This window comes from Chaetura pelagica, unplaced genomic scaffold (assembly GCF_000747805.2).
Source record: "Chaetura pelagica isolate M959 unplaced genomic scaffold, ChaPel_1.0 scaffold90, whole genome shotgun sequence".
In the NCBI taxonomy this organism is placed as follows: Eukaryota; Metazoa; Chordata; class Aves; order Apodiformes; family Apodidae; genus Chaetura; species Chaetura pelagica.
The window spans coordinates 12,439,821-12,461,472 of record NW_009953496.1 but is presented as its reverse complement, the minus strand read 5'-3'; the positions used below and the strand labels follow the sequence as shown (position 1 = coordinate 12,461,472).

Genomic DNA, 21,652 nt, shown 5'->3' with positions numbered 1-21,652 from the left:
AATGCTCACTTCTGTATACCTATAATGTCAGCCTGTTCTTGGCAAAGACTACATAGTAGTTACTACGCAAAATTTAGACTAAAATAATCTATGGGAATGATAAGAATACATTTTTATAGTTTCAAACATTTTATTTAATTCAAAGAAAGAAGTAAACTGACTCTTCTGAATCTTACCCCAAGAAAAACAAACTTACAGCCTTTCAAGTTTTGGAAGATGGGTAAACGATTCAGGTTCCAACGTTTCTATTTGATTAAAGTGCAGATACCTGAAAATATGTTAAGCAAAAAGAAAAACACAAAAACAGTCTTCTTAATCAAGCTGAAATATTATAAAGCATTTCTTATTGTTTACACATCTAAATGGTGACAGTGATACAGTGGCTTATCTTCTTTATCATCTGAGTACTGTACTGTATCTTGAAATATAAGATGCAACAAACAAGGGTGTGCAAAAAACCATATTACTTCGGAGATTTTTGAGATACTACTTTTTGAGAAGTCTCTTTTGCCAATTTTCATTAGTATGCGTACTTGAATAAATATACATGGAAAAAATAACATCCTTCTTTTTTACAGAAAAATGTTGCAGGTTATTTAGAAAACATTACATTTTCCAGCAGAACAAGATTTTTAGTGGGCACCTGTTTTCATTGCCATCACACTGAATGAGAAGCTCTGTCGATGCTTAAGTAAGCTATTAATATTATACATCTACAAGTATTACACAGCTGTTAATTCTGTAGAACAGAAAAAGTAAAATCTAACAAGATAATTAACCACATTATTAATCTATAACTGCTGTGAAAATGGACTGCAGAGGTAGACTCATTCCAGTCTTGACTATGTTGTGTAGGTACTCCATAACTTTGCAGATGAGAAAACAAGAAGTAATTGACAATACTTGCATAAGGAACTATGAAAATTATTTATAGCCTTTGGATCCTGATTATATATATCCAAATGTATCCAAATCTCAAATTTCCTATTTGATCTCTGACAGATTCAGGCACATTAGGAGAACGTGTACATACAGAAATCACTGTAGGCTGGAGAATGAAGAAGTCCATAATATAAAAATAAACAAAATCTCAGACTCCCAAACCTGAAAAATCACAAAAGGATATGGAAATTCCCTCACCCTGAAACCTTGCATGTGCTCTGCTCCCTGACTTGAGGCGAAAGTAGGAGATGGTGATGGTTCAGGCTATGAGGGACCAGCCCTCAGGACCTATTTTGGGGAGTGGTGTTGAAACATCTTTGGAAGTCCTCAAAGAAAACAAAAGGACTGCCTAACAAAGGACTGTCTGGCCCCTATGGAAACAATAGTCTGCATATGGCTTAAGACCTGCATATGGAAAACAACAATAGAGATAACTATGGAGGAACTGAGGGGGTGGAGGTCCACTCCAGTTCCTCAGTGGCAATATGTCTCAACCATGCCTACTAATCATTCAAAACTATTTGAAATGAAACAGGCCTATAAAAGGACATGTGATAGTGGGCTTTAGAAACTTCATTGACACCAACTCTCTTGTTGGCTGGCCCAATGCTGGATCCAGCTCTGGTGATTTTCTGTTATCTATCTCTTTTATTTTGCTATTCTCTCTCTCTCTCTCTTTTCCTTCCTAAAATTGTTTGCAAGGTCTCACATCAATTCTTCTCAGGTTGTGCAGCTTGAACATGTATGTATTGTGTCTTTTGCTACCAAAATAATCCTTTACAATTGCAAAAGCCTCTACAATAGCACAGTCTGAGATAATAATCAAAGTGTTAGTATTCCTTCTATAGTGCTAATAAAACCTAATACTCAAATATAAACCTTGGGTGTTGTTTCACCTTATTCCAATCAAGGGGTGTCAGATGGTCAAGTATTTCCTCAGACTATAATATTTAAATCTGAATCTCCTTGGGGTGGCCCAACCCGGGTTGTGACACCGCCAGAGCAGTCGCTGCCAGCCCAGACGCACATGCAGTGGGGGAGGCTGGCACGTGCTTAGCAGCACCCCAGATCCACTGCCAGCATCCCAGATGCCCCACCAGGAACAGCACCACTCCTGCACCAGTCAGCCAGCAGAGCCAGGAAGCAATGAATATGGACCACAGAAAAAGCCACTAAATCAGCCTGGATGTGATCAAGCACACGGGAGTGTAGACGCTGCTTACTGCCAGTGCAAAGCATGCCCACAAACTCTAGTGAGCGCAGAGTATGATCCTGTTTGCATAAGGAAACAAGAAGTGCATAATCATGCTGTGCCTGCCAATCTTTATCTCCTTTCTGAAAATACAGGCCAGTTTAATCTAAATTAAAAAGACAAACATATGAAAGGCAGATACTTCCCACAAGGTTCATTCAAATTGCCAGTAGAGAGATGAAGAGACTTGAGTTAGGTCCAGCCCCGAGGAAGGAAGGGCAGGTGGGGCTGGTGTTTGCCCCATGGCCAGGGCCCAGCTGTGCAGTGGGAAAACACAGCTCCCAAGGAGTCAGGGGTCTGTTTGCTCACCTTCCAGCACCAGCAGCAGTGCGGAGAGGGTAAAGCAAGGCAGGGATCACTGCAGTGAAGGAAGACAAAGGGAAAAAAACAGACACAACTATAGAGTTTGTTACTTCTGAAGCAACTTTGATTTTGGAAAAAATTACATGTGCTGCTTGCTTCTTGCCAAGAGGGATTTATTTCATAGAATCATAGAACTATTCAGGCTGGAAAAGACCCTTGGGATCACCGAGACCAACCATCATCCCTACTCTACAACGTTCTCCCATAAATCATGTCCACCAACACCATATCCAAACAACCCTTAAACACATCCAGAGATGGTGACTCAACCACCTCCCTGGGCAGCCTATTCCAGTGTCTAACCACTCCTTCTGTGATTTTTTTTTTCCCTAATGTCTGGTCTAAACCTCCCCTGTTGCAGCTTGAAGCCATTCCCTCTTGTTCTGTTGCCAATTACCTGTGAAAAGAGACCAGCACCAACCTCTCTACAATGACCTTTCAGATAGTTGTAGGGACTGATGAGGTCTCCCTTCAGTCTCCTCTTTCTCAAGCTAAACATTCTCAGCTCCTTCAAGCGTTCTTCATAACATTTATTCTCTAGGCCCTTCACCACTTTGTTGCCCTCCTTTGTACAGGCTCCAGCACCTCAATATCTATCTTGAATCTTTATTCCTTTTTAACTTTTAAAATTCTTCTTGCATTTTTATGATTCCTAAGTACCTTCCAAATATATCTCCTTATCTTCCCAATCAACTATTCTCCAGCACTTCTTTGGCACTGAAAAGGGAAGATTTGTATGTACGAGTAATACCTCTTACTATTACTAGATGACAAGTAAAGTTGGGTAAAGCAGGCACGTAGAGGGAGCCAATCCCTTCTTCAGGTCTATGGACTGGAGGTGAGATTAGGAAGAGACGGAAGAGAGGACACCTCTCTCAAATAGCTTAAGTAATGTGTAAAAGAAACGATTCACATCTGCTGCTTAGTATTCAAGATTACTTTAAGTACAGATCTAAATAATAGTTTATAGACTTGAAAACTAATCTTGTTTATCCAACCAAATTAACTGTTCTAATTAAAACAATATTTCTGTTATAAATCTTGTCTTGTTCACAACCTCAGATCATCACAGATATAACCAGAATACACATGATAAGAGTACACTTTACCTCATCAGAAATCATGCTGCCTAAAGTAGCTCACAAAATCAAGTAATGAAGTCCAGCTGGAAAATACTCTCAACGGCTTCATATGGCCTCAAAAAAGTCCTGAGCATCTTGTCAGGCAATTTATGAACAGAACAAGGTGTTGAATATGTGGACAAATTAATTAGCAATAAGTGTAATTCTAAAAAAAACAACAACAAAACCACAGATGCAGAAACCAGATGGCATTGTAAGTCTGCAATAAAAAAAAATAGAAAATCCTTGGTTTTGATGACCTACACTTTAATCATATTCTACCACTTAGATTTATGGATTACATTATTTTCATGTACGAATCACAATAATGTCATTTTTTTTAAGGATTTTTAATATTTTAATTTCTATGAGAATTTCTTGGGATAGAAATTCACTTTAAAGGTAACGCTATTCAGGAAATCTCACACCAACATGCCTTCATACACATCTTTTAGGTCCAGAGTATAAAATCTTCTTTAAAAAAAACTAGTATGATGTTATTAATTTTATATTAAAAGTACTTCCATGATGGAAATTAAAAGAAAATGCATGCAAAAGTGAGTTAAGATAACTCTTTTATCTATTAATTTCCAACAAAATATGTACACAAACAACAGCATAACTTTAACAATAGCTTATAAAGAGCAAAATTAGTATGTCAATATGAAAGTTAAAAGAAAATGCATAACTAGTACTCCACTAAGATTAGGTAAACAGATTTAAAGAATTCCAATAGTATTTGGGGATCCCACCAATTAAGGACTGCAAAGAACACTCTTTGTCTCTGACATGTATAGGTCTTATGCTGAGAACTCAAAAAACATACTAGATATTTGGAAGAAAGTCATAGTAAAAACAAACACACACATAGGGAAATAAACTGTGTTTAGAGCTCGATCTTGGGATCCACATCCAGCAAGCTCATGACCTCCCAAACCAGGCATTTGTGACATTTCAGGCGGGATTCAATTGTGTAAGCACAGGCCGATAGAGGCATACAGCAGTTGTTTAAGTGCAAGCACATAGCAGCAGCTTTCATTGCCTTTCAGGTGCTCTGGTTGCCTTCCTGCTAAAAAACCCAAGTTTCCTCCTGGTTTGTGTCACATTTGCCAGACTCAAACATATGTCTTGCAGATTCAATAGCATCTAAACTGGTACTAAGCAGCTACTTTTCATCAGCTGACTTTCTCCCTTCATATTCTGCCATGACTGAAGAGGTAGGTGACGAAATATATATGGCTCAGTATGTTTGAGTATCTAAAACTGCCAATTTTTTTTTCAGAATTTACTTTTGCACAAGCAAGTTTCAAGATCTGATTAAAAAATCTTATTCCCTTGGCAGAAAATTCTGAATAAAAGATATTTCTACTACATCAGCAGCTAAGAATTCTGCTGTGGAGGTTTAAGCAGGATCCTGCCAGCAGGAGCAAATACTGGGTTTCTTCTTCCCTTATACATACAACAGGCCTTCTAAATCAAACTGTATTTACAGTTTATCTCAAAACCAAAGTAAAATAAAACCATAAAAGTGTTTGTTGATAAAAACAAACAAACAAAAAACAAAACAACTATCAGTTTCATCCTGCTTCATTGGAGTACAAAAAATTACTATAAATCAAGTCTTCTCCTGACACATGGACCACAGCATCTCCTTCTGAGAACTCTAAGCGTTGAGAAGAGCAGCTGGATGCATCAACACATTTAGTAGCAAAATGTGTTGAAAACTTGAGACCAAGGAAGTCTCAAAAGCAGAAACATTGTATTGAGCAGTAATAGAATCTCTAACTGATGTCAGAAGACTTAGGAATTTGTTCACAATTACTAACTTCTGTCTTGTGAACAAAGTCTTTCTTCAAAGATAATGTGACAGCACACACACCCTGTAGAGTCAGAACTTATTTTTAAGCTAAACATGTATAAATGACAAATCTCCTACAAACTCTCATGAACTACAAATGAACTACAAATCTCAATTAGTACCTTCAGCTAAATTTATTTCTAGGCCTGCCACTGGCTTCCTATGTTCCCATTTTCCCACCCATTGAGTCTTATTTTTAAAATGTGCCCAGGAGAAGGGCTCTGAAGGTTTCTCACATGCCCCCAGAAGGGCAGTAACTCTCCCCAGTAGCAGGAGGTGCTTGCAGCAGCTCAGGCCATGACACAGGGGCAGTCACTAACCAGTGATGTGCCAGGCTCCTTTTCCATACTTTCAAGCTAGAGATGAGATTCAATCTTTGTTTAAAAATTAATTTCATACAGAATAATGTTGATGTCTCAAATTAGAACTTAGGCTGATACAGCATGATACCACTGCAGGCAGAGGCTTAACTTCAACTTAGCAGAAAATTACATTCAGAAGGTGTTCATATTCCAAAGTGATTCATGTTTTTCAGCCATAACATAGATCAACAGGAAACAGAGCAAAAGAAAAAAGGACTAGTGTTGCCACTTGCAGAAGATCAGGCTTGTGGCATGTGGAAGAATATTATTTTGGAAGCTTTAGTAATTCAATAAATGGGCCTCAGTATTTCAAGTTCTACACAGAAAGTAAGAATTGCTATTAGCATGCAAGTAAGCCCTACCAGTTGCTGTCAATATGCTGCAGTAATTGTCTCCAGAGTAGAAGGAAGAGAAAGAGAAAGGCATTAAGGAAACGAATGACATATTTACATATGTTTGATAATTATCACTTCTGTGTTGTATAGACTCTCTTCCTTCAAAAGGCATCTATCACCTGATAAAATGAGCCTCTGTGATTTTGTACCCATCTTTTTATTTCAGATACAACACTAATATCCATTAGATGTTAATAGTAACAATGAAACTGGTACATATGTAGAAAATTTGTAATAAACTGACTGTCAGGAGTTTCAAAATTTATATTGGTCAGGAAGAAAAGACGTTCAGCCCTCGAAATGTATATGCTACAAACTTAATTGGTCTAGTGCTGTTAAGTGGCACTCATACTGTGAAACAGCTATGCATTTATAGCTCTTCCTCTTTTTCTAAACATTACCACAATGAACGTATTGCAATGCTTTCTAATTACAAAACAAAGCATAGTTAAACTTAATAAAATCAATACAGTCAGTTTTCATCATGCTAATAACTGCATTTTTCATTCTTTTTTAATAGAAATTAATCTTCATTCATTATGATGCAAGGAGGAGTATGAATTTAATAATTCTTTCTTGAAGAAATTGCTGAAACAACTACATTACAAGCAATTAACTTTCTTATTTTTTAAACATCTGTATATGGCAAAAATTAACACATCATAATAATGAGGTTTTGATTTTAAAGCCTCTTCTTGTTTTAGATACAACAAAACTGAGTTAAACTTCAAGAGACTAATTCAGAATTAGTTATGATGGCATGAAACAGAGTAACTGCTGCAGTCAAAGGAACTCCAATGTTATAAATCCCAAAAAAATGAAAACAGAATCTCTCTCTAAAAAATATACATTCATTTTCAACATTTTCTATAATGCTTCTTCTTGGTCAAAGCCACATAACAATGTATAGGGACACCGGGAATGCAAATCACAAATACAAGACAAACAAAGAAATGAGGAATTTGACACAGAGATCAATTTTGGTTTTCCACATGCAAATGATTGTGGGGCTCTCTGCCTAACAACCCAGGGAGTGCAGACATGCAGAGCATACAGGCAGTATGTATGGATCAAGGCGTGCACTTTTCCTCTGCAGGGGAACCATGGAGATGACAGCACAGAAGAGAAAAGGCACTTACAGTTGTTCTAGAGAGGCAAGTCCTTTAAATGCTTGCCTGTCAATTGACTGGATTTCATTCTTGTACAAATAGCTGAAACAAGAAACAATCAGTAATATTAGTACACAAACAAGAGCTACATGAAGGTGGAAAAGAAGAATTAAGTTGACATGTGAAGACAGTTTTTCAACTACATATTAGGAAAAAAATACAAAACAAAAACTAAACACATACACACAAAAATACTTTGTCATTGAGATTTCATCCAAAATATTTGCCAGGAAAGACAAAAGTCTGGGGCCTTGTAGGCCCTGAGGCTGTCACCCAGATGGGTTAGGATTCTCAATGCTCGCTGTTATTACTTACTGCTTCTTTGCCCCTCAGTTTCTTGATGGGCTTGCCAAAATAAATTCAACCTAATGGGACAGAACTGCATCAGAATTGGCTTTACCAGAACACACCGAGGATACCATTAGCCTCTTACTTTCTTTAAAACAGCAAATGTGGATACTGATACAAATATTCAAGTTATGATGGAATTTGCCTTTTTATTGGATTTGGAAAACAAACAGCGAGAATTTCTGTAACTCCACCTGTGTCACCTTTTGAATATTTACAAAAAAATACAAGTTAGAATATTGGTTTCACATCCATAAAACAGCAGAGTATATTTGTTCGATTGCTGTGTAGAAGACGGACACTAGGTCTCCACTGATACTCTATAGTATAAACAGAATGAACATATACAGAGTACCAATATGTTTACATGTGCTGCTAGAGAATTAAAATAAATCAAGATGGATCAGTGTATGTGCTCATGCTCATCATCCTCTTAACAGTAAGGGTAGTTTAGTTGAGAGGTTGGAGAAAAATCACACGGTTTAACTGATTACTGCAGTTTGTTTCTGCATAGAGGCAGCAAATAGAAATACTGTTGGGGGTTCAGTGTCAGTCACTCTCTTTTTGTGTTAGGTTAGAAACAGCTTTGAAAAATTTTCTCAATTATTTGACAAATGATTTGAAATTCAGTTAATCAGGCATGGATTTCTATGAAAAAGGGATGAATGGAGCACAAGTGGCTTTATTAGCAGGCATTAGTATTGGTTTTGGCTTTTCTATTATTACACTTTTCAGTAAGTTACTGGAAGCACTGCAAACGTCTTCTGGTGCAACAGATAAAATACCAGCTCTGCTGCAGTTGGTGGCCATTTCTATACCAACTTGACAAGCAACATTTCAAAACAGGCCCTAACAAGGAAAAAATGTGCAGGTATCTGATGTTGAACTCGTTAAAACTTTGAGGGACAACATGGAGCAGTATCTTCTGCTTCAATCTAAATTTAGTTTTCCAATGCACTGCTTGCTGAGATTCCAACACATCAATATATAGATTCTCAGGTGTGCCTAATTAACATAGATATGGATCTGAACAAAAAGTAGAGTTCCTCAAATAAAAAGGGAGCAAAAATTTCTGAGGTTTTCAAAATGGTCAAAATTCTGAACAATTTAAACTGGAAAAAATACTATCACATAAAATTACTGTAAAAACTTTTAAAATAACTTGAGCACTTTATTCTATTTTTATTCTATTTTGAAGAAATAGTATTTCACTGGTATTCAAATACTTGTTTTTTCTCAGACTTAGCAATTAACTTGAGTATCATAGTCTTTACAAGTTTGTATCTCCTTAATTTTCACCTCTGCATGATATTTCATTCCTATCTTATTCTCCAGCAAGAATTTTAAATGCATCATTTCTTCTCACTCCTTAGAAAATGTTAAGGACTGAAGACCTGAAGTGTTATTTACCTTTCTTAATACACTTCACTTGGCAGTGTGGACATTCCTCTTATTCCTCTGAGTACTAAACTTCTGGTAAGACCAGTGAACCAGAGTGGGCTACAATGCTTTCAATAACCAATCCCAGCTAAGTATGCTTGTGTGCATTTAATAATTTTATTCAATAAATCTGAATCCAATTAGGAAAAAAAACAAACAACCAAACAATGAAACAAAAAACAAAGCACAAAAAACTTGTGCCTTCTTTTACTTGCTTCAGACAAAGGAAGGCAAACTGACAAACAAGGGTGGGTCAGGGGAAGACTGCGATACTGACTTTGTAGTTTTTCAGTCTTTCACCACCTAACTGCAGAGAAGGGAGTAGCCTTTCATGTCCCCTTTTTGAGCTCTTACCAAGCCACTGTGGTGGGACTTGATTTGGGATTCAACTATAAAGTAGTACTTAACAGAAAATCCTCAGCTCAGGACACTCAGTTGAACTCAGTCCACCATGTCCCTACTCCACAGAGAAATCTCAGCAAAACCAAGGCTGCAAAACCCTATGTCCTATGACAGCTGTGTTAACCAGACTTTCATTTAGTTGTGTAGATGTTTCCCTGAGGCTATTAACAGCAAGAAAAAAATATAAATATTTGCCTAATGAACTGAAAGGTGACCTAATACAAAATACAAATAAGCAGTACTCACAAAAATATTTGTCTATCTAAAATGCTACTGTGTCTGACAAGCAAAACTTTGAAAACACTGCACTAATCTTTAACAAAAGCATTTCCAACATTCATCACAGTTACATTAGCAGAAAACAGATTTAAAGTATAATTATGGAAAAAATAATTTAGCTTGATTTACCTAAAAGCTCTCTAACACAACGGAACCATTAGAGTTTCACAAAGGATGAGTAAATGGTGGATTAAGATGATAAAGGGATACATTCTATAAAGATATTACATTATTTTCTAGCAATTACTATTACTGTCATTTTCAGAAGAGGTAAAAACCCCAACGTTTTCCAGCACTGCATGCAAGGCTGATAGAGGCCAGAGGCACTGGTCATACACTTGGGGAAAGAACAAACAGGTAAACAGTTACTAGAAAATTAATAATAATAATATTAATATTATTAATAATAATAATAATAATAAATAACAATAAATAATAAAATAATAAATAGTTAAAAAGTCGTTTTAATTTAAGAGTTTGTAAGATGCCCTATGAGGATCATTTTTCTTGGGGTTTTGCTTTGGTTTTGTTTGTTTTGGGTTTTTATTAACTATTTTAAGTCATGTGATTTGAGGAAAGTAAGATCCAGACATACTTGTTTGGAATTGGAGGGAGAAAAAGGTAAAAATAATAGCAATATTACGCACTGTAGAGTTAAACCTGACAAGTAAGTAAATGCAGTAAAGAAAAATTTATAATTAAACATAAAGAAGATGGTGAAATTGGCAACATTAATTTTAAATAAATGAGATTAAAATCACTGGATGTGTTCAAAGGACAAAGTAACACGACCATGACAGCAACATGACCTAATCCCATTTCTGGAAAGGTGATGTCAGCAACTGAGCACTTTGGCAAAACTACAATGTATCTTCTACCACCATTACTTCATTCACCAAGGCAAAACAAATCTTGAGTGTTCCCTTTTAGTATTTCCCGAGCTGATGTCTTTCATACAGTCTTAATTTCCATTTACCAGACACTCACTGCAATGTTGTCAAGTGCGATTTCTCACCTCCCCATTTATTACAAAGTGAATATGTATCAATGTTGTTGTCAAAGTTATTTTCTCATTCTTTTTTATTTCCTCCACTTACTTCACGTTAGCTTCTACTTCACTGCTCTCTAAATAGCAAGTACTTTCTTTCTATCTGGAAAGCTTTTTTTAACCACTAATCTATATTTTATACTTTTCCATTTCTCCTTATTTTCTTTCTTTTTAAATCAACCTCATTTTTTTTCCACTGCTGATTCCAAATTTTTTTATAGGAAGGATAATCTGCCTGCATCTATATTATAAGGTTGGGAAGCTCTTTATCTTTTTGTACTGTTGTCTCTGGTCAGTAAACTGAGTAACTCACAGGATGTCAATTAAATATACTCAGTATACCACACACATCATGTGTACACATGCATTGTGTACCAGAAGCAACAAATTACAAACATGTTACTAATTATTTTGCACATATAAATACAACTTTTAAAGTTTATTTTAGACAAAAGTGTTTACAGTATCCTTTGCAGAAGGGGGGAACATAAGACCCAAAAATGTATACACAATCACTGAAGTGCAGACAGAAACTATATTATTGAGGGGGTCCAAGTTATTTATGCCTTTTTGATCCTTACTGAAGAACCATACTGCCAAAACAAAGACATGAAATGAAGACAGACAGAAAGGAAGGTTGAATAGCAGGAAAAAAGTATCTTATTTGTTTCATAGCTTAAGAATAACAATTACATTTCTTTCTTTCCAACTTTTCATATATTCATTCGAAGACAAATTAGTACCACAAACAGCACAGCAAGATCATACAAAACTGCTTATAGAACTGTCAAAATTTCAATGACACAAAGAACAAGATAACAAATATTATTTTAAAAAAAACTTAAAAATTATGTGTATCAAAATTATTGACATAGGCAAAAAGATCTTTCTAAAGTTTATTTTAGCAAAAATGGGAGACAGCTTTAAAGAGCTCTCTGCAGTTGAATGAACTACCACACTGAAATTTATATTCACATTTTCCAGGGAATTAAGAGGGAAAGATCTTTCTCTTAATAATATAGATACAAAAAAACATTACTATATGTTTATGAAAACAAATCATAGTTCATTTACCTCTTTTCAGTCTTTTATTGAACTGAACAGAGTGCACAGTTGAGTTTTATCTCAGGTTTACTACAGCTAGACAAAGACAAGCATGTGAAAACAAAGAATAAAAAACAAGTACTATTTCTGCACAGTTGCTAACTATGGAAAGAAGCTTAATCATCCTGAATTAGTACACTTTATCTACTCCATTACCAGATCCACCATACAATCTCATCTTGTGGTTTCTCTGGATTTTAGGAAAGAATTTGACACTGTCTCCCACAGCATCCTTGTAGATAAACTGAGGAAGTGTGCTCTTGATGGTCAGGTAGGGAGATGGATCGTGAACTGGCTAAAAGTAAAAAGTCATAGAGTTGTGGTCAATGGGATAGAATCTAGTTGGAGGTCTGTGACTAGTGGAGTCCCTCAAGGGTCAGTACTAGGACTGGTACTATTCAATATTTTCATCAATGACCTGGATGAGGAAACAGGGTGTGCCCTCAGCAAGTTTGCTGATGACACTAAGCTGGGAGGAGTGGCTGACACACCAGAAGGCTGTGCTGCCATTCAGCAAGACATGGACAGGCTGGAGAGTTGGGCAGGGAGAAACTTGATGAAATTCAACAGGGAAAAGTGTAGAGTTTTGCACCTGGGGAAGAACAACCCCATGAACCAGTACAGGTTGGGGGCTGACCTGCTGGAGAGCAGTGTAGGAGAAAGGGACCTGGGCATCCTGATGGACAGAAGGATGACCATGAGCCAGCAATGTGCCCTTGTGGCCAAGAAGGCCAATGGCATCCTGGGGTGTATTAGAAAGGGTGTGGTTAGTAGGTCAAGACAGGTTCTTCTTACCCTCTATTCTGCTTTGGTGAGGCCGCATCTGGAATATTGTGTCCAGTTCTGGGCCCCTCAGTTGAAGAAGCACAGGGAACTGCTTGAGAGGGTCCAGTACAGAGCCACAAAGATGATTAAGGGAGTGGAACATCTCCCTTATGAGGAAAGGCTGAGGGAGCTGGGTCTCTTTAGCTTGGAGAAGAGGAGACTGAGGGGTTTACAAATATGTTAAGGGTGAGTGGAGGACAGAGCCAGGCATTTTTCAGTGGTGTCCAGTGATAGGACAAGGGGCAATGGGTGCAAACTGGAGCATAGGAGGTTCCACGTAACCATCAGAAAAAAATTCTTTACTGTGAGAGTGACAGAGCACTGGAACAGGCTGCCCAGAGAGGTTGTGGAGTCTCCTTCCCTGGAGACATTCAAAACCCGCCTGGACACCTTCCTGTGTGATGTGCTCTAGGTGATCCTGCTCTGGCAGGCGGGTTGGACTAGATGATCTTTCAAGGCCGCTTCCAACCCCTAAGATTCTGTGATTCTGTGATCTTGTAACAAACACAATCATCATGAACTTTATATAATCCATTGGGCATAGTCTGTTCAATATTCTTTATCCTCCTGTTGTATATAGATTAAATAATTTTATTACTGAAATACAATACACACAAAATTAAACAGGGTAATGTAATCAAACACAGCTTGGAAAACCAGGTAATGCATCTGCACTAATTTATGTGACTTTTATTGTCCTCCCTTCTCCTACCTCCCTAGAGCTATTAAAGCTGCATTCTTGAAAACTAGATGGAAAAATCAAGCTTTTGAATTGTTCGCAAAACAATGAAATCTCAAAGTAACCATTTTTTTCTATACAGCATTCAAACAATGAACAATACTGCAAGACAATGGAGTGAAACTTTATTACATGACACTAAATAAGGTGGACTCCAGAGACTAGAGCTGAGAATCCATGACAACTTACTATTCAGCTTTTGTCTTTTATACAGATAAAAATAACATTTTTTATGTCTTATATATATATAATTAATACACTCAATTTGTTTCTTAAAAATGGGAGGAATTGATCTTACAATATACAGGCTGCCTGCAGACATAGAATTTACAACAAACCATACAGGTATTTTTCTGTTTTTTCTTTGACCTAATTTTTCTCTTACAAACTTATACTGCATTCAGTGAAGAATCAAAGAATAGTTTGGGTTGGAGGGACCTTAAAGATGATCTAGTTCCAACCCCACTACATGGGCAGGGACACCTTCCACTTGACCAGATTGCAGGGGGCTTGGAACTATGTGATCGTTAAGGTCCTTTCTAACACAAACCATTCTATGATTCTGTGATTTTTGAGTATTTAAAAAGTTTATGTAAGTTACAAGCTTCTGTCAACAGAAATCTTGGACTAGCTGCTTTTAAACCACTTTTCAAAACATGAACTTAAGAGATACCTGTATGAAGGCTGCAGCAAACCTTAAAGAGGTGACTTACTAAGCTTTTCAAAATACCACTTTTGCTGCATATAGTAAATAGCAACTAAGTCCTACTTACAGAAAAATAGACCCACAGTTTCCCCCACCACAAAAACTAATTTCACAGATTTTCAATGTAGTTTATCTCCTGACATAGCGAGTCAGATTAAACAACATCTCAGATTAAAACACTTTCCTATGGAAGAAACTCAGTTACACATTGATGCAAAAAGTGATATTCATTTAACTTACAGATATTTCAGATTTTCAAGGTCTTCAAATGCCCCACTAGGTATTCTTTTGATTTGATTGTTGTTTAGAAGCCTACAGAAAGAAATAAACAGCTGTTTATTTTAACATACAGGAACAGTAGGGAAAAAAATGTAACAGCAGGTGTAATGTAGTATTAAAAGGAAAACTTAAAAAAATTAAAAAGCAAAATATTTTCTCCCTGAACTAATTCTTGGAATAAAAAAAGTTATGTGCTTACAGCTCTTCAGTCACTACTTTGCAGGAGAAAACTCTGAAAAAAACTGAACAGAAATAAAAAAGAAAAAAGAATTTCAAAACTGAAATTATGTGACTTTTTTTAGATGCCTGAGATTAAGATGACAGGAAAAAAAATATTGGTCCCAAGTCTACACATAGGCTTGAAATTGATAAAAAGCAGTATTTACAAAGATTTGTCATTACCAGGAGCTTTAAAGTGTCTTTTCCTACATGCTTCCAAGCAATATTCTGTGTACTGGGCCCTTTACATCACACACAAACACAACAGTTTTGCAGATCTGCAGGGGATCCAAATTAATGAATCCTGTCTTCATTTGACACTTGTGGATCTCAGATCAGTGGTTTGGAACTTAATCTGGATACTTTGGAACTTAATCTGAACCATAACTGAAAACTGGAGATCAACTGTAAACAGAAGTATGATCAAAGGTGACTGGAAGCAGGAATAGCTAGTACAAATGTCTTGGTAGTACAGTTTTGAATAATATGGCTTTGGGGGAAAGTCCTATCATTTCTTCTGGTGTGAATATACAGTACAAGATGACTCAATACATTTGTTGTTATGTGCTTGCAGGATTAACAGTGATCCAAAGCTCACTGATACCACTATTTCATTTCAGTTCACACACTAATTGTGTTCTAGAAAACTGTAAAATTAGCAATCATAAACTAAATACACGTAAAAGTAAAATAAATTTTAAAAAAGTAAAAAGTAAAATAATTCATCCTCATGCCTGCTAATGTGTTAGAGAATAAAATAGTAATGACAGAGGAGGTAATAAGTTAAAACTATAAGTATACTATTTGCATTGTGGGCTTGTAACTCAAAAGCCTTTTAGAAAACCTGGGGTTTTCTTCAGAAACGTATGGTAAAAAAGACTTTAATAAAAGTCAGCACAGTAGGAACTAAGCCTTCCAACTTCCACCAATTCTGGCTAATACATTAGAATAAGAAAGTTCAAAACATTCGTTTCTCAAATATTTTTTAAGTGCAACATATTTGCACATTTGCCTTTAAAGAGCTTTGCTATAACTCCATTATTTTATTATGTGATATTCCACCAAAGTCATTTAGCACAAATTGGAAAAAATCTATAGTAAAGGCCTGTATTTTTCGCAACTCCAATTAAAAAAATTTAATAAAACATTAGGATGTAAATAATTTCCTTATTTACTTTTTAATAGACATATACCTGGTTTTGCTTTCAAATACATTGGGCCTAAAGCCCTCTTCCCTCATGTGTGTAAATATTACAGCTGAAATTTATAATACTATTTACCTATGACAAGTGAGCAAATGTGGCACATTATCACATTAATAACATTAAATAAAAGGGAAATAAATATTAAACAAAAAGGGCCTTAGGGTTGCAAAAGAACTTACAGTGTGTTCAGGTTTTTAAGCCGTCTAAACTCCCCAGGCTGGATTTCTTTAATCCTATTGAATCTTAAGTCTCTGTAAAATAAATAAAAAAGAATCACATTATTTAAAAAGCCTATATATTTTTTGTATGAAACACCAAACTAAGCACAAGTCTTGTGTGACCATCATGACCAGCCTCTGTCCATAAACCATAGCTTTTGACCAGAGGAGAAGGCAAAACAAATCCAGGAGAAGGAAAAACAAATTCAAACACTGGCTGACCAAATCCAGCCTCAAGAAGGTTGCACCTAAGCTGTGGTCATGAAAGATGTTCTCTTCCACAGAAAGCATCTTGTAACAGGATGTCAAATTGCTTTACACGAAATTACATGAAATTGAACTGTCTTCATATTTTTAAAGTTGTTTTTAAATAATACAGTGAAAAACAGAAAAACTGGCATCAGAAAAAAGCCAAGGAAAAAAAGAGACAGCTTTCAAGACTTTTAAGTTACTTCATTCTTCTATTTTAGGTACATGGGCTTAAGTGCCTTACATTGGCCTGCTTTTAAACCTGCAAATCCAACTGCATGGAGCTACTGATTTTCTTATTTAATTTTATTTTATCTTATTTTTAATAATTTTTATCATCTTCAGTTTATACATAGTTTAATGAGAACTTCTCCAAGAGGAGGGAAACTCCAGTTTCTCCAGTGAGGTTCTGACGAGCAATCAAGGACAGGGAGCAAGGTGGCAGCAGTGTGGGAATATGGGGAAACATCATGGATGTGCCATTCTCACACCTCTCTCCAGCCGAAAGAAAGGGCAGCATTTTCCATCTCTGACCATCTCCTTTTCTTCCCTGGCTCCATGTTGCACTGCCTTGCTGCTCACCCTCTTTGGCTTTCATATTCTAAGCAGCTCAGAATCTGTTTTAAGCAACTTGCCTGGACTAGAAATAAAACCATGGAAAAAAAAAAAAAAACAACAACAAAAAAACCCACAAACAAGCAAACAAACAAAGCAAAACAAAATCAACAAAAATAATAAATAAATTAATTAATGAACCGCACACACCAGAAAATTTTCTGCCTGATGAACAAACTGAACCTTCCTGAGAGGCCACATAGGTGAGAGAGGGACTGTGAGGAAAGATCAGGATCAGGGGAAAGGATGGAGGCAGCAGGTTCATCCTCTTCCCCAGCAGCAGACCAAGGGCACCAGGACCTTAAAGTCTCTGGCAAGCAAACAGAAAGGTAGCAAAAGAAAAGTAAGTAAACTCTGAAAGATGATGATCATGCTTACTGCTCTGTCATTCCTAGAACACATACTTATCAACTGCTTCCAAACAGGAGGACATAAACATGCCTTAATTTCAATCTTACCACTGCCCCCTCCTAATTAAAACATAAATATGCATTGTGTTTTAACAGGTAATATGTTATCAAAAAGTCTCTCTGGAATTAGGTGTTTAGTCAAAGAAAATACAGAACAGCAGACAAAAAGTCAGCTGCATACTAATCCCATGCAACCCTACTGTTTGAGGCTATAGGTAACCGGGGGTACAGTTGCCTGAAGTCTTTTGCAACTACATGCTTAAGCATCATTCCTCCTGAATCAGCCCATCAAGGCTTATTCAGCTCTGGAATAATGGCCTCTGGAGGACTTTTTCTCCACAAGTAGTTTGGGATGTGTCCTGCCCTTCATTGCAAAGAAAGGATTATACATGTAGTTCTGTTTGCATTACACTTCACCAAAATATTTGGTCAGTGACTGAAATAAACAAGGGATGTAACTGCTGTCTTTATTTAGATGTGTAGTTAAACTGCCTGTAGACATGCAGGACAGCCCCTCAATCACTCCCAGCTGAACTGAGAACTCCCTGCTTTAGGTGCCCCAATTGCCGTAGCTTGAAGTTGCACTTCACAAAAGCATGTTCTTTAGTTATAGCTAAGAGTGATGCGTTTTGTTCATCACTCACACAAGAAATACTCATCACACATGAAACACACTTGTCCCTGATGAAAAAAAGATGCTGCCTATGAGTTACTGAATCTCAGGTACTGGCATTTTCTAAACAAGCACTGAACGTAGCACACACTGAGAGCACACACAGTAGATCCCTCTTGTAACCATCACTGCACATGTCATTCCACTTTCCTGGCAACTTTTCCTGCATTATCTGAAAGCATAAACCTTTTATGTTTCAAGCTAGTATTTCAAGTTTTATTAAAATAATCAAAATTTAAAAATCCAATATTCATTAACAGAATAGTGAAAACTAAGTATATTCAGCAAGCACGACTTCTACTGACTGGCCAGACTGCATCGGAAGATTAAACCAGCAAATTGAGGAATCAGTAGCTGACTATCATTTTTCCCCTTCCTAATCTCTATATAATAAATGAAACATCTAATAAAATTTTTGCCAACCCCTATGACAAGATATGGGGTTTAGGGTACTATAATAACATTTGCATAATAATAGAAACCTAAATGTTATGCATTCAGTTTTCCAAATAAAAATTCAGTACATCTAATTCAGATTGTCTTCTTTATTATGTATTTCACACATACTTACTCCTTAAAATGATACTTAGACAACATAATATTACTTTTAGGGTAGAGAATGTTACTACTGCTTTATTGTATTAAATTCTTTTAAGCCTGTGGTTTTCTATCTGAGCACGTTCCTGAAACACTTTACTCTTATTTGTCATCCCCCAGCACTGCCAGATGCATATATATATATATATATATTTTATAAAAGAAGAGTCTTAACAACAAAAATGAACTTTCCCTTCTACATAAAGCCCTAAGACTTCTCTTTCTGTCAACTCACAAAAACATGCGAGACACTAACGGTTACTCTTTTCCTTCTTCTTGAAATCCTCCACAGTTTAATGATTTAAGTTCTAAAAATACACACCAGCCATACAGGCTTCCACAGAAGCTAAGCCCATCATGTTGAAGCATTACATCTCCACTGAATAACACAAACAAAACAACATGTCCACGATGCCAAGTAAACCAAATACTCTCAGGATTATTTTCCTGGCCCCGTGTCATCTGGTCTGTGCTAATTCATGGAGCACAACCAGGAAATGTTCGGCAGAGTGCAAGGCTGAGTGGGCCAAGAACGTGCCAGGGAGCACGCTGACAATTTAGCAGTTGGACACCCCTGAGAGTCACATTCCAGTGCCTGGAAACTGTCGGGGTCCCACAGCACAGTGAATGGCCATGGGTCAGGAAACATGCCAAGCAGTATGCAAGTAACAGGGTGCACATACACATTTATTTAGCAGGCTGCCTGTGTATCATCACGTGGACAAGGCTTTGTGTAAATTTTTAGGATCTAGATGTATGGCAGTGTGGGGAACGGCTCGCGACAGGCAGACAAAAACATATGATGATCCTATGCTTTCTGTTCTGTGACAAAGCAAATGAGGACTGTGCTGTGGACACTTCTTGTCTGGACAAAAATAAGTTCTGTTCCTGATAAAATCTTTAATTGAACTCACTGTATCCAGCAGTATCCCCTCTTAACCACCCATTCTTAACAGTAAACTAATGATATGCCAATTTTAGCACTGAAAATTAACGTTTAACAATACTTTAATCTAAATAAATATGGTGAAAACTTCCTTCTAAATATATAAGTATTCATGTATTTATGCAGCTGTTACAGTCTTATACAATCCAATGCATCCATGGCACCTCCTGGTACTCCAAAACACCCTATTTAAAGTCTGCATTGACAGGGTATAGTAATGAAAATTGTGAGGGTGTTAACACACTCTGATGGGGTAAGACAACCTTTGGGTAAGCAAGACACCTCTTATTGTCTGCTTGCTCAACCCAAGCCACATCCTTCTCACCTTTGCCTGCAAACTGGGTATCCTACAACTTAACAAGTTCTGGGGGATTTTCCCTGAGATCCCTTCATCGCTGAGAGTGTGTATAGTGAATTGCTTTCTATTTTTAAAATTTTTACTTGTGTCAGAAAAATTTATCGTGGCACAAAGCCATTACGTTAAAGATCTTGAGTAAAGAAAGGGAAAGCAAAAAAAATGTTAAACTATTGCTTCATTCATAGCCATCACCTTCTTTGCATACACATGTAACTAGCCAATTCTAACAGAGAAACATTGTATAAGGTGATGATTTTCTTAAAAGCATTTATCTTGCAACATAATGTACATATGCAAAACACCATCAGGGTGTTAGCAAAGAATTCTATATGTCACACTCACATCGGATGAAAATGCTGCAATTGCAAAGATTTCAAATCTAGTACCACAACGGAAAGCATTCTCATAATTTTTGAAGGTTATGCAAGGTTTTTACCATATACAGTCTTCAATGAATTAATTATACTGCACTTAAATCCAAATGAAAAAGCATTTGAAATATTAAATATGAAATATTTCATAGGAGCAAACATTCAGAACTTTGGTTACCCATCTCCCATCATCCTGGCTGCAGGACGGAAATGAAAGCAAAAATAAAACTGAAGGCTCATTTGCTCAGGTAATAACAGTAAGATTTACAAACTATAACAAGAGAAAATAGTTTCCAGATTTAACAGCTAGAATGACCAACATACTTCTAAATAATGATATGTGCAAAATCTTAGATTAAACAAAGGAAGATAACTTAAGTTTGCTTTGGACACCTTTTGTTCCATTATTAAAACTTCTTGGGAGAAAAATCTATATGTAAATGGAAAATTTTAGGTATGACATGTAATTTCATCTCCAGTTTGTAGTCCTCCTGATTTTGATAATGGTCAATGCAAAAAATTGGCCATCAATCTTATTTCCCTCTCAGATTAAAAAACACATTTGAAAGAATACATTTATTTGTTACTGTTTTTACTGTTGAGGCTGAGGAGAGCAAGTAGCTAGTCTATCCAAGCATTCATTGCTTGTACAAACCCCAAATAATTCTGTGAAGTGATACTATGTCTTACTTAGTACTCTTTGGGTAAATCTGCTGTTCCACCTATATTTCTGAATTTTAGAATACTGCTTTGCCAATGAAATCAAAGTTTGATGTTCTATTAGCAGTGAAGGCAAGTATCTCACTACTTTGTTTCAAGGCTTAACCAGTACATCAACATTGACTCAGGACATGAATGAACTTAAATTCAGAGATATTTCCTCATTAAAGCAAAATCACCACAGCAGCAAAATGGAAATATTTGAAAGGATACCACTGTCTTAAGTATTCTAAAAACTGAAATGTTTTCAAATGCTAAGTTTGGACCATAAAATAACAAGCCCCATGCCCAACTCCATGCCCCAAAGGTAGACTCTTTTAAAAGCTCCAGTGAAAACTATTTAAAGCTAAAACTCTTCCTCTAGATGTGATTGTAAACTACATGGTAATATGATCTTTACAACTTTAATATGAAAAATTTAAAAGAGGCAGTGACTTCA

The 21,652-nt window shown here is 36.5% G+C and overlaps 1 protein-coding gene across 1 annotated transcript in view; it reads right to left on the bottom strand.

The window, feature by feature from the left end:
- Window positions 1-20,685, bottom strand: part of PXDN (peroxidasin homolog (Drosophila)) — a 59,703-nt gene extending 39,018 nt beyond the window's left edge. The window contains exons 1-6 of the mRNA XM_009999249.1: window positions 20,672-20,685; window positions 18,817-18,852; window positions 16,236-16,307; window positions 14,594-14,665; window positions 7,433-7,504; window positions 197-268 (exon numbers count right to left, since the gene is read on the bottom strand). Of these exons, the coding sequence (XP_009997551.1) occupies window positions 197-268; window positions 7,433-7,504; window positions 14,594-14,665; window positions 16,236-16,307; window positions 18,817-18,852; window positions 20,672-20,685 (338 nt within the window). The remainder of the gene's footprint in view (window positions 1-196; window positions 269-7,432; window positions 7,505-14,593; window positions 14,666-16,235; window positions 16,308-18,816; window positions 18,853-20,671) is intronic.
- Window positions 20,686-21,652: the final 967 nt, after the last annotated feature.